The following is a 13465-nucleotide window of genomic DNA, read 5'->3' on the forward strand; positions in this document are numbered from 1 at the left end:
TTATTTTGCCACTCATTTTTACTAATCTTTTAAAATATAACTATTAAATTTTTTTTTCTAACCAAGGGAATATATTACGTCAAACTTTATATATCTCATCTATCGAATTGTTTCGATAGATGAGATAGCATATTTTTAAAACTTCATTTAATAATGAAATACAAAAATTTATCAAATAAAATTCGGGGGGAAAATTACTCAGCGAAATATATATTTCGAAAATACATTCCTTCAGTTTTCAGCCTGAACATTTTACTAAAACATTACATTCTTCATAAACTAAATATGAAGATTTAACACATTTAAAATTACATTAATCATAAATATTACTTTTTTAGTATGAACTGTCATGTTGAATTTTTCAAGTTGAATTTCTGATTTTAAAATGTTATGTGAAGTTTTCTATAGTATTGTTAAGACAAGATAAATTTTTGATCGAAAGCTTCATATTAAATTTCCCCAAATTTACACACGAGGGAATCATTTGCAAATTTTTGATAATATGTACATTATATAACATTTTTTGACTCCTCATCTCTATCTCTCTCGTTCATCTGACCCTCGTTAGTTTCATCTCCTGCTTCTTTGCTTAGAATAAATAAGAGATCAGCTAAAGTATCATTTTTTGGCAACCATCATCTTCGCTGATAGATCATTGTCACTTTCATCAGAATCAAGTAAAATTGCTTTAATTTCTTCTTCAGTGTGTTCACGATTTCTTTTACTCATAATGAAGAAATAATAAGCGTTTCAATAGAAAAATTACTTTGATAATCCAAACACCCGATTCACAGTACATAAAATAAAGAGTAGAAATTCACAACTGAAGAGAAATTTTCAGAATGGCATTCTAAAAAGGAACTCAGTATTTATATAACTTATCTCACTCTTTGAAGAGGGCAATAAAAAAATACTCCCCTTTTTTTTTTTTTGTCTTTTAATTCTATTTTAAAAGCGGTAGTTTGTACACGGCCTCAGAATTTCCGACAGTCCTTTGATGAAAGAATAAGATGCTTGGAGTATAAAACGACTTCCTACCATAGTAACAAGTGTCGTTACCCATTTTGTGAGAAAACTGCGATGTGAATAGGCCGCATTGACAATGCAATGGTTTGTCTTTATATCATTACATTAGTCTTACTACTGAAAAGGGCTTCTGATGCTTGTCCGAAAAATAAACAACGTGTCGGTATCCTTATATATCATTCATCGTTACCAGAGAACTTCAGTGGAAAATTTCTTTTATAAATGGCCATAAAATCTTTCCAATTTTGAGCTAACAACACGTGAAAATAGAAACTAAAACCCTTTCAAAATACAAAATATACGCCAACAACCTATTTAGTGAATTCCTCCTCAACCCCTACCGCCCTAAGGCACAGGGGAAACTACTGTGAAAAAGCCGCGATTGTCGAAGATAACGAGGACCTCCTGGATTGTTCAGTAGAGGAGCCTCTTTTAATACCCATCTCCCCTAAAACGGTTAACAGCCGCCCCAAACCGCCCCGCTGGAATCGAGAGGGTTTTAAAGAACTAGATGAATAAATTTCGTATTATGTTTTAGCATTTAAGGAATAAATACGTATCTAATTTTGAATCAAATCTGACGACGGAATTACCGTTTTATACATTCGATGCATATAAATCCCAAAGTTCAAAAACTTACCTAAATTAAATTTGGTATATGATCTTATTAAAATTGCAGTTCTGTATCAAATTTTCGCTTCTATCAGTTGATAAAAAAGGCGTCCAATATGCACATTTGATTCCATACTATTACATATAAAAAACTCACTGTGAGATTTTGAAAATTAAAATCCGAGCACTCATGCCGTTCACGGCCATGTCTAAGATCCACAATATTTATGCCTCAAGAAGGAGGGTACCTAAACAGCAAGAGTAGTCTCTAAATGATTGGCCAATGGTCGCAATGCTCGGTTAAAACTCGCCTATATTTCTGCGATATCGCCATTGCGTCGGGGCGATATCAGCAAGTATATATAGTAGCATATAGTATTCCACCAACATAGCATTCTTAAATTACTTAATATTCTCAATCAGAAGTTTATCTTTGAAATACAGTTACAATGCTGGCAAATAACTCCTTTTTCCTCTATTGGTCCATTTTTTTGTTTCGCGACTTAGGCTCCAATTTTTGTACATCTAACAAATATACAATGAAATTTAAATCAATCTCTCTCTCTCTCTCTCTCGCTATATATATTATATATAAAGCTTAATACTTTAAAAGTGTTATAGTTAGAGTATTTTATTTTATCCAATGATTCCTCAATGCGAATTTTAAGTGGAACTCAAACCTTTCAACATGATTCATTAAAATAAATATTTACAATAATTTATTCATCCCTATTTGTCAGAATTTTTTTTTTAATACTAAACCCAACAGAAAGGGTATCACAAGTACATGGTTAATAAACTGCCGGTTCAGAAGCACAATTCTTGCTTCAATATTTATTTTTGTCATTTGTAGAGTTGACTTACCTCCAACTCCATAACAAGAAGTCTCTCTTACAAAAGAGGTTAGGGTGTAATTGGTAAGTGATAGTTTTCAATATTCCAGTCTATGCTTCTCTCCTTCTGCTGTCGTGAAAATGAGTTTTCAGTTATATTCCGGATGCTTAGGCGGAATAGTGTTAACTTTTGGTAGCATTACCGAATTCCAAATATAAGTGCAGAGCTGACTTTCCTTATGAAACATCAGTAAATGCACAAGGAAATAAAAATGAACTTTCTGATTGAAAATATATGTGATAATTTGACTAGAAAAAATTAATGAAAATCTTAAATAAAAATATTCAAAGCAATTTATTATCAAAAATAAATAAATTATTATAAAGCTATACTACATTTATTCACATTTTTTAAACATACAAAAATCGTCTTCGAATATTTCTAAAATCATTAATGCTAGATTCACTAAATTCCAGTTACATGATGATTAAGAATAAATTGTTTGAATAGTAATAATAGGTGTTCCATTATACTCTAAAACATCTAATTTTCAAAGGTGCTCAACTTGCACAATTTATACAGAATTATTATATACAGCATACATTAAATTTCTTACGAAGGCTTATCAAAGAAAACCTGGAAAATTTTATATTGCTAAGAAATACAGAAGGTAAACCCTAAGAGTCTACCTATGCTTTGTCATTTCAAAGAATGTCAAATGTATCTCTAAATTCATTATAATGAAGAGTCTTTCAGTTAAGAAAAACGTTTACATAAGTATCTCTGACAAAATAAAAATGGAAACAAAAAATGACAAAAAAATGTATTTACAGCTTAATATAACTACTATTACATTTTTCCACAAATAAGAGGATCATTTTTAACACAAGTCTTAAAGATAAGTACAGCAAATTTCACTTATAAATAAGAAAGCTAACTAACTTTCACTCTTTTCTAACTTCTCAGTTGCATGTGTGCGAATATGTTTCTGCAAACTATATTTACGATAAAATGCTTTGCTGCACAAGTGGCATTGAAAAGGTTTCTCATTTGTGTGAATACGCTCATGTTCCTTTAACTGACGTCTCCTCAAAAATGATCTGCCACATAAATCACACTTGAAAGGTTTCTCATCTAAATGAAGAAGATAATGATCATTTAAATGACCTTTCTGTGAAAATGTACTACCACACACATCACATGCAAAAGGTTTCTCATTTGTATGAGTCAAAGAATGTGTATCCAAGTAACCCTTACGAGAAAATGACTTGTCACACAAATCGCAATGGTAAGGCTTCTCATTCGTGTGCAGACGATTATGACAGATAAGCTGAGATAATTGCGAAAATGCTTTATCACACATATTGCATGCATACGGTTTCTCACCAGTATGAGTTCGATAATGCACACTCATATTACTCTTCCGAGAAAATGATTTACCACACATATCACATTTAAAGGGTTTCTCCTTTGTGTGGGTGCGATAATGCTCAGTTAAATAAGCTTTGAGAGTATATGCCTTGTCACACAGATTGCATGAAAAAGGTCTTTCATTTTTATGAGTTCGATAATGTCCAATCAAATAAGCTTTGCTTTTAAATATCTTGTTACATACATCACATGCAAAAGCCCTTGCATTTGTATGAGTGAGATAATGTTCACGCAAATAACATGTCTGAGAAAATGACTTACCACAAGCATCGCAAGTATGGGATTTAATATTTTTGTGAATGCTATAATGTTTCGTTAAATTCTTCCTACTATGAAATGCTTTCAAGCATATATCACAAACATAAGGTTTTTCATTTGTATGTGTATTATAATGATCTTTTAAATAACTTTTCTTAATAAATGTTTTATCACATAAATTGCAGTTGTAGGGCTTTTTCTTTAATTCAGTAGCAGTACTCATGATAGAGATGGTTGAAAAATTTTAGGAAATTATTCAAATTTACTTAAAACAGTGATAAAACAAATTTGCCACAAACCATCTGCAAAAGAATTTTGCAAAAATACTTCATTGGCAATCTTTGACTATTATTAAGAAAAGTTGTCCATGCTTTAATTTTTTTCTCCTTTTTCACACTTCTTCTCTTTTTTCAAAAAGCAGTACATAACAGGAGAATTAAAATTTTGCATTAAAACTTTTCCCACTTATCTGAAATATTTACTTATCAGGAATATACAAAATATCAACAGTCAGGTTGTAGGCAATATAACACAAAATTCTTATATATGAAAATACTTGCTTCAGCTTATTTTTAAATCACTAATTATAAAGTTATCTGTATTTAAAACAGTGCATGTTACTTCATTTACATTGCAAGATTCAGTATCTTTGTTATCTGAAAGAAAAATTTATTTTTCAGTTATATTTCGGTAACATCTATGCACAGTATATTTTAGAGCAAAACATCGACAATCTTTACAAATCACCAAAAAGTAATTCAATTTATAATTTTGATAATAATAACTAAACCAATGAGAAAGGTGCAGTTTGAAAATTAAAAAAATATATATAAAGCCAGTCTAAAATAATCATACAAAATAAAATTATTTTCTATCATATGTTATAGTATACCGTGTCTTGATTGTTGGTTCTACTAGTAAATAAAATAAAAAATTAACAATCACTAAACAAATATTACATAAAATTATTAGAATACAACCAAACTAAAAAAAAGTAGATATTTAATGATTATAAATCCATAACATCAAATGAAAGGTCACAGAATCAACATTCAACAATAAGTATGAATGAAGAAGGGTATACTTAATATAATAATAAGAAAAGGATATAAATATATAACGAGATATAAAAACAAATTAATAACTTTTTAAAAAAAGAAAAATTGAAGAACATAATAAAAACATATTATACTTCAATTGTCACAGGATATGCAAGTAGTAGTCAAATATTTCTGCAACACCAATTCACTTCACTTTAGATTCAATGGTGCATATATGATAAAGTATTTTTTAAAAATAAACTCAGATTTTCTTTTGGATTTCTATGAATGGAATATAATTAGATTTACATAGTTTTTTTTAACAGATGGATTTAGGGGGATTTAATAAAAAGATTTAGCATCAAAACAACAATAATGCCTTAATAAAAACATAAAAATTTAATTTTTTTTATTAGATAACAGATGGACCTTTCAGAACTTAGGAGTGAATTAAAGCAACAGAAATCAACCAAGTTAAAATTAAAGAATAATTACACCAAATGTAGTAGATATAGTATCATAGCCAGGAAATTAGTTGCAAAAATAATAAAAATTGTAGTAGAATAGATGTGTTATGGAAAGTTCAAGAATTTGAATTGTATTTAGAAAATAATAAAAGTAAGCAGAAGCATTAATGTTCCAGAGGAGGATATTACAATATTCAGAAAGATGTTACATGACATGGACAATTATGTTTATCATGTGTAATTATGCTTATGCACTCAAGAGAATACAATATTACTCAAACTGTCTCCATTTATTAAAAAACAAAATGTAATATTTACAAAATTAACATTAGCATCTTACAAAGTAATAATGATGAATTTTATTCAGAAAACTATTTTGAATATGACTATAAAATTATAATAAATTTTTAGCAATAATAAGTAAAATTTTTTAAGAGCATGAATAATATAGCATTAAAAAATTATTTTGTGACGTTTCTTTATATAATCTTTCATTTACATGCATAAGGTAATGCTTCTTCAAGCTACATTTATAACAAAAGGATCTTATGTATAAACTACAAGTGAAAGGTGTGTCACTTGAATGAACATGATAATATTCATTTAGTTAGCATTTTATGGAAAATAATTTTTTTCATATAATGACAATGAAAAATATTTTTTTTTTTTTTTGACTCTGTAAACTTTCCAATGAGAATTTATAATGCTTATTACATTAGAAAGTTTTCTCATTTATGTATATATAGTAATGTTCTTAAAATATTTATTTGAGAACACCACATACAAATTGTTTCACATTTGCGTAAGTTTTATAATGCTTACATAAGTGACTTCAATGTAAAAGACTTACTGCAAACATCAAATTTAGAAAGCTTTTTGTCATTATATGTACTAAAATGTTTATTCAAATTACTTGACACAGAAAATGTCTCCTCACATGCATTAGATTGTTGATCATTTACATGTGTCTTGCAGTGTATATTTAAATTACTCTTGCAACAAAAGGTGTCACCACACTCATCAAATACGTATGGTTTACAATTGTGTGAAAACAGTAATGTTCTTGTAAGTGATGTTTTCTAGAAAAAAATTTATTACACACATCACAGGAAAAAAACTCACTTTTTATGTGAAAGAGTAAGATTGTATTTATTCATATGACTTATTTGAAGAAATACCCACTCACAAACATCAAATACATTAGGATTTTGATTTGAATGAATGTGATAATGCTGTGGTAAACTATTTTTCATAACAACAAAAAGCTTTCTGACATATGTCACACAGGAGAGAACTTATATTTGTATGGATATTATTATAATCATTTAAATAATTTTTCTAAGAATTGTGTTAACACAAACATTGTAATTATGGGACTTTTTCTTTCTTAAAAAAAGTATTTATGATGAAGATTTTCCAAAATGATTATTTTAATTTAGTTCTTATTGGCAGTAAAAGAAATTTATCACATTGAACTTCTACTCTTACCCTTCAGAATATTTTTCTCATGATTAAATGTAACATTCTTTTCTCTTTTATTAGCCTAATTATTTGAGCAGTTCAAGACTCGAAGAATTTAAAATTTGTTCAAAAACTAATTCTTTCCACAATTGCAAGATTAATCATAAATATATTAAAAATTAATACTTGCCATTTTCTAAACAGTGCTAACAACTCTTCGTGATCAAATTTCAATTGTTATTGAGAAAAAATATATATAATTCTGCAAGACCTGATAACTCTTTTAAAGAAAATGTTGATCAATTACTGAAGATAATTGATATTCAGTCTTTTAGTTAGCTGAAAGAGAGAAATAAAATATTTTCTATATTTTGCAAATACTTAATACCATTTAATAGTTTTTTGCAAATATATATTGTATTACAACAAAATTTTGAAAGAAGCTTGATAATGTATATAAAATCTATGATAATGCAAAATGTTATAGTAAAATATTATTGTAAGTAATGAATAATTTAAAACACACAAATTCCACCATATAAGAAAGGAAAGGAGATTCAAGGAAACATTAAGAAATTATACAATAAAAAATGATATTTTTTTTCAAAATTATTCTTAAACTATATAAATTTTTGAAAATATAATCAGAAAGAAAAAAAAAAAAAAATTCAATAGCAGCTTTTCAGTTTCACTGAACATCATTTTAGACAAGTACTTTAAATTAATTGTGATTATATTAATTACTATAATATTGTATTTAATATCAGAAAGGAAAACTGTTCCAACAATGAATAGATATAGTTAATGTATGAATTATAGATATAACAAATTATAGAAGTATGGCAAATAAAATTATGTATTGTATATTAAATAGTATTTGTACTGAGAAAATATACTGCAATATCTTTTATTATATCATTTAATAGGAGGTCATTTTTAAAGAATTTCTTTAGATGTTAATTTTTAATATAAACGGCTTTAATGGTATTGAAGAGAAACCAGAAGATTCAACAAATTGTTTTAATTTGAAATTGAACGGTAGGGTTTTGTTTGAGCGGCAGAGACTTGAAGGGCGGGGGGTGGGGGTATTTAAGAGTTTCTTGATATGTGTGCTCACTTTATTTGCCTCATCTCAAATTGTCCAGCAAAAACGGTAAAGACACAATTCTATTGAAATTTGTAACTATCTGAAATAAAACTTTCTGCTTTCACCAGACTTTTCGAGGAATTAATAGCCACACCGCATAGTGGATATAGTGCGAATGGTAATTTTTCCTAAATTGAACAAAATGATTTTTGGCTGGTTAAAAACAATTACTGCTCAGTTTCCTGGTAAATTGTTTCATTATTAGGTGTTTTATTCTGTTTTGAAGCATGAGAATGACTATTTTGAATTTGACTAATGGAGATCTGAAATCCACTATAAGACAGAGAAAATTTGACTTCAATGAATTTAATATGCATCAGAGTAGTTTATTTGGCAGTTCTCTGGTTTTATTCTCGGATAGTTTTTGATTTGACTCTAATTGGAACCTTCCCCCCCGGGAAAACAGGCCAAAACGGTCCAACAAGCCATCGTCCTTTTGTAACGTCAATTGTGATTCGATCTTTCTCTTTCATTGTTTACAAACAGGAACGTATGGTTTAGAGAATTCAATTTTTGAAACTTTTTTTGCTATAATAGGAGGAGGAATTGCAGGTGTTTCATGTGCAGAGCAAGTAATAAAATATACTATATCTAAATGAAATTTTTTTAAATATTGATTTGCTTTCAATTTTATTTACAAATTCATTGTTTTTTAATAGTATGGTAAGCGGAATGAAAACAATTAAAGGGAACCTAACTCTTACTCTGCAAGAAATTTATGGCTTTTTTTTTTATCGTTAATATGCAAATCTAGCAAATAAACTTTTTTTTTTTTTATCGTTAGTATGCAAATCTAGCAAAGAAACTGATTCAGGGAAAAATTATACTGCTGAAACTGCTTGTTTCAAAATCATTTCTGTTTCAAAAATTAAGTAAAATTGTTTCATTTTTTTAATGTTATTTGAATATTTTCCACTTATTCATAAAGCACGGAGCAGAAATGTTAATTGATATGAATATATATTTACTGTCCCTTGTCATTCTGGTATAGTTTTCTTAATTTTTTGTGAAATATAAATGTTTATCAATACAGAGTAAGAATTATCATTTAAAAAACACTCATTGCTTTGCAAATATTTCAGAATCTATGTTTGTGACAAAAGTAGTTTTTTCTCCCCTGAGTTGATACCATTGACAAAACTTACGAGGCTATATTATTTTTCATTGCAGCTAGTACCTGTAATTTTGTAGAGGGGGGGGGACCCTAGTTAACCCTTTAACAGCTTGGAATGTAGAAAGTTGCAGCAATTAATTTTAGCAATAATGCCTAGAATGCAAAATATCGTTTTTCCTACATGCAAGTTAATATTATTGAAAAAAAAAAGTATTTTATTATGTGTTCATAATACAGTAATGTGTTAGAACCTTGCATCTTAATAATAGAACATTTATATTTCACCTGTCACATTCCATTATTTCTTTTTTACTTTGTCTGCCAAGTCAGTGTCTATTTCTAAGCATATTTCAGCTGACATGTATCACTCATTAGCCAGATTTTGAAGTCGGAACTTCTTCATTTTTATGTATTCTTTTTTTCCTTCTTTAATTAATTATAAAGCAGTGCAAAAAAAAGTCAAAAGAAAGTAAAAAAATTATTCTGTTATTTTATTATACTTTAAATGCTTTTTAATAATATATATCTATAATTTTTAATAAGTGACTTAGTACTGGGAAACTGAATTTTAAAAAAATCTCCTGTGTCCAATATATAGGAGAGTAATTATCTCAAATTCTAATCCTTTACAGTTTTCTTAATCATGACATATACAACATAATTTAAAAAATTTTTATTGAAATCTGTGCTTAAAATTAAACTTTATGTTTATGAATTAAAATAAAAACATTGACTTTGTTTGAACTCTTGAGCATACAATTTAAATCTTATGGGTTTATTGTACTTGTATAACTAAGTAAGTACTAGGAAATATGAATGCTGTCTAATTTTTCTATTAAACAAGCATAAAAACAGACTTATTGTTACAAGTGGATTATGTTTTTATATTTCAATGTATGCATTTCAACTAAAATAGTATATAATTGTGTAATTTAAGGAATTTTAATTTTGAAAGAAATTTTATTTGCAAATCAAACTTTTTTACTGGAAAAAAAAATAAACCATTCAATTAAAATCAAACCAATCAAATATGAACTTCATTTCATCAAATTTAGTAATTATGATATTTGTAACATTGATCTATTTATGTTTACTATACTATATAAATTAATCCATATCAATATAAATATCTGATGATATAAGATGAAAAAATATTTTATCTTTGATGCTATTTACTTTTATTTCTTCATTAGCAATATAGACTTTATAAATAAATTTTTAAAAAATTAATCTATGCAATTCCTAATTATAACTGTAACATGGATTTCACCTTCAGTTATATAGTAATAAAGCATTAAAAATAGTAATATAAAGGAAAACAACCCTAGAAAATTCCCCTTGTGTTTTACAAAATGTTCTTGATCAGTATGAATAAAAATATTTCATATTATGAAAATTAGTTACCTAGTACATTTATCAATTTTGTTCTGTATTAATTTTTAAAATAATTTTTTCCCCTTATGCTGTTTTTTTTTTTTTTTTACCAAAGATTGAAAATAATTTCTTTGACTGATTTTTTACAAATAACAATAAATAAATAAATAAAGTGGTAATTTTAAAAATAAGCATTGAAAATAATTCAGGCACTATTTTAGGTTAGAATTTGAAAAGAAATTATTGATTAATATATATATAAAATATGGTTCTAGTGAGTTTGAAATTTATATATGGTAACCAGAATAGTAGCATTTTATAATTGCCAGCATAATGTAATATGATATATATTAAATGTATAAAAGCACTGTACAGATAGATTATCTGCAACTATTATTTTTAATTATTAATAAAATTAAGGATAGTATATAGTATAGCTTAATCAGTGTAATTTTTGTATTGAAAAAGTATTAATACCATGCAACATTATTTTATATTTTTGACTAAATATGACATGGATTATTGCAGCATAATTACTTCCTTGCATGAAAATAATCTATTTTCTTGCTAAAAGTCAGACATATCTAATATAATTTCATGCATGCTGTCTTTTTAATTCCTCTATTTTTCATTAGCTAGCTATAGAGGACCCTGAAGCAAGTGTGATTTTGATTTCAGCTTCACCCCTGGTTAAAGTTGCAAGAAATATCAATAAAGTAAGTTTCTATTTACATATTCTTTGTTCAATCATATAAGTAATACTTATATGATTTTACTAGTATTATAAAAGTAGCAGACATATGTTGACTGCCTCATTTATTCCGCAATTGTTCCTGTAGTATTCTTGAATGAATGCATTAATGATATTCAATTCTTATTAAAGTGAACTGCATATTTCATTATATTCTGGGTATCCTTAGTTTTTTTCTTTTGTGTAATAGAACTGATGTAGCAGTTATTTTTTTTAATCTTTACTTAGCTGCTGGCACATATGTTAAACATAAGGAAAAAACCCCATTCACATAACATGTAGTATTACTAATTGTGCTTATTTATCTTAATATGAGTTTTGGGTACATTCATCATTGATGAAGGAAGAAAAGTATAGGCAGACATACAGATTATCTAAAAAGAGTACAGATTTTACATTTATTGACTTAAAAAAAGATAGAACTTTACAATGGATCCATAGTCAGATATGATCTTGGATTTTTCATAGATATAATCCAAAGGTAATGTATTTTTTTTTCAACTATGAGACACTATAAATGTTTAATTTTTTATGATTTTTTTTAGATTTAAAAAAGTAATAATTTTTATGAAAATCTTAAGGAGGAAAATGATAATAAATTTTTTTTTTTTCTTAAATAAATTAAATAATTCATTATAAGATATGTTTAAAGAATCATGTGAAATATTTTTGATTTTAGTATCAATGTTATAATTATTTTGGTTGCTAATTTTTTTTTTTTTTTTTTTTTTTTTTTTTGTCTAGATATCAGAAAGATTAGAGGAATTTGATGTAGAAGAAGAAACACATGCATATGTTGAGAAATGCCATCCAAACTGTAAAGTGATTAATTCCTCAGCTATCGAAATAAATGATGAAAGACATGTAAGACTATGTAAATATTTCCATTGTAAATATATTTCAGGACCATTAAGAATACAAATTTTATGTTATTTGAAAGACCTTTTATTTTATTAAATGCATATATATGCACTTTTTTCCAATGAAAAACTCCATAAATATTACAAAAACCATATCCACTATGTTAAAGGAAAAATTTCCTGATTTTTATTTTGTTTCAACAATAATTTTGTGGAGCATTTTTTTATTCATTTTCCTGTAAATAATAGACTTCCAATTACATCAGATTTTCAGTGAAAAATGTTCACCTATTTTTTTTTTAGTCATATGGAACAGATGTAATTATGATGGATTCCTGATTGTTTTTTAAATACTGCTCCTTATTATGATAATTAAATTGAATTTAGTTAAGAATTATTAAGATTAATATTCAAATACTGTTTTATTTTCGATAGTTAATATGTAATAAAAAATAGTGTTTGCATGGTTAAAAATTTGTTTCAAGAACATTTATTAGATTTATACTTCCCCTCTTTTTTCCCCTAGGAAATTCATCTTTCTAATAGACAAATTGTTAGATATAAACGGCTATGTATTTGTTCTGGTGCTGTTCCAAAAGTAAGCATTTTTTTATATGTACAATGTGGAATTTTAAAATTCAATTTGCTTTATGTAATAATATTAGTTTTATGTTACATGTAAAAAGTTTTATTTAATTGTAGCATGAATAATTATTTCATTAATATTATTCAAATTTATCTCTATTGATGGAAATCTTTTACATAATTATTAAATATTTTTAGTTTATAATTTATATCACATATCTTTTTAAGAGATTTTATTAATTAAGGATAAATGAGATTTTTTTAAATTCTTTTTCATTCATCAAATCATTATAATTTTTAGATATTTGCAATATAAATTTAATAACTTCTTTTTAAAAGTGAGATGCTATTTTCATTTGACTTATTCAGAATATATATATATATAAATTAACTGTGAAATTAATAAATAATACCTGTATATATTATTTATTTATTTATTATATGTTTAAGTAATTATTAAACTTTGTAATTATTTTTTTAACATTATTTTATTAATCTATAATTT

The 13465-nt window shown here is 26.5% G+C and overlaps 1 protein-coding gene across 1 annotated transcript; it reads right to left on the reverse strand.

The window, feature by feature from the left end:
• Nucleotides 1-2902: 2902 nt before the first annotated feature.
• On the reverse strand, nt 2903-5394 carry LOC129968445 (gastrula zinc finger protein XlCGF7.1-like). Its single transcript, XM_056082308.1, has 2 exons — nt 5354-5394; nt 2903-4817 (listed from the first exon to the last, which is right to left on the reverse strand). The coding sequence occupies exon 2, from the start codon at nt 4382-4384 to the stop codon at nt 3410-3412; it is 975 nt and encodes a 324-aa protein (XP_055938283.1). The 5' UTR covers nt 4385-4817; nt 5354-5394; the 3' UTR covers nt 2903-3409.
• Between the last annotated feature and the right edge of the window lie 8071 nt (nt 5395-13465).

The sequence above is a fragment of the Argiope bruennichi genome, chromosome 5 (genome assembly GCF_947563725.1).
Source record: "Argiope bruennichi chromosome 5, qqArgBrue1.1, whole genome shotgun sequence".
NCBI classification, from domain to species: Eukaryota; Metazoa; Arthropoda; class Arachnida; order Araneae; family Araneidae; genus Argiope; species Argiope bruennichi.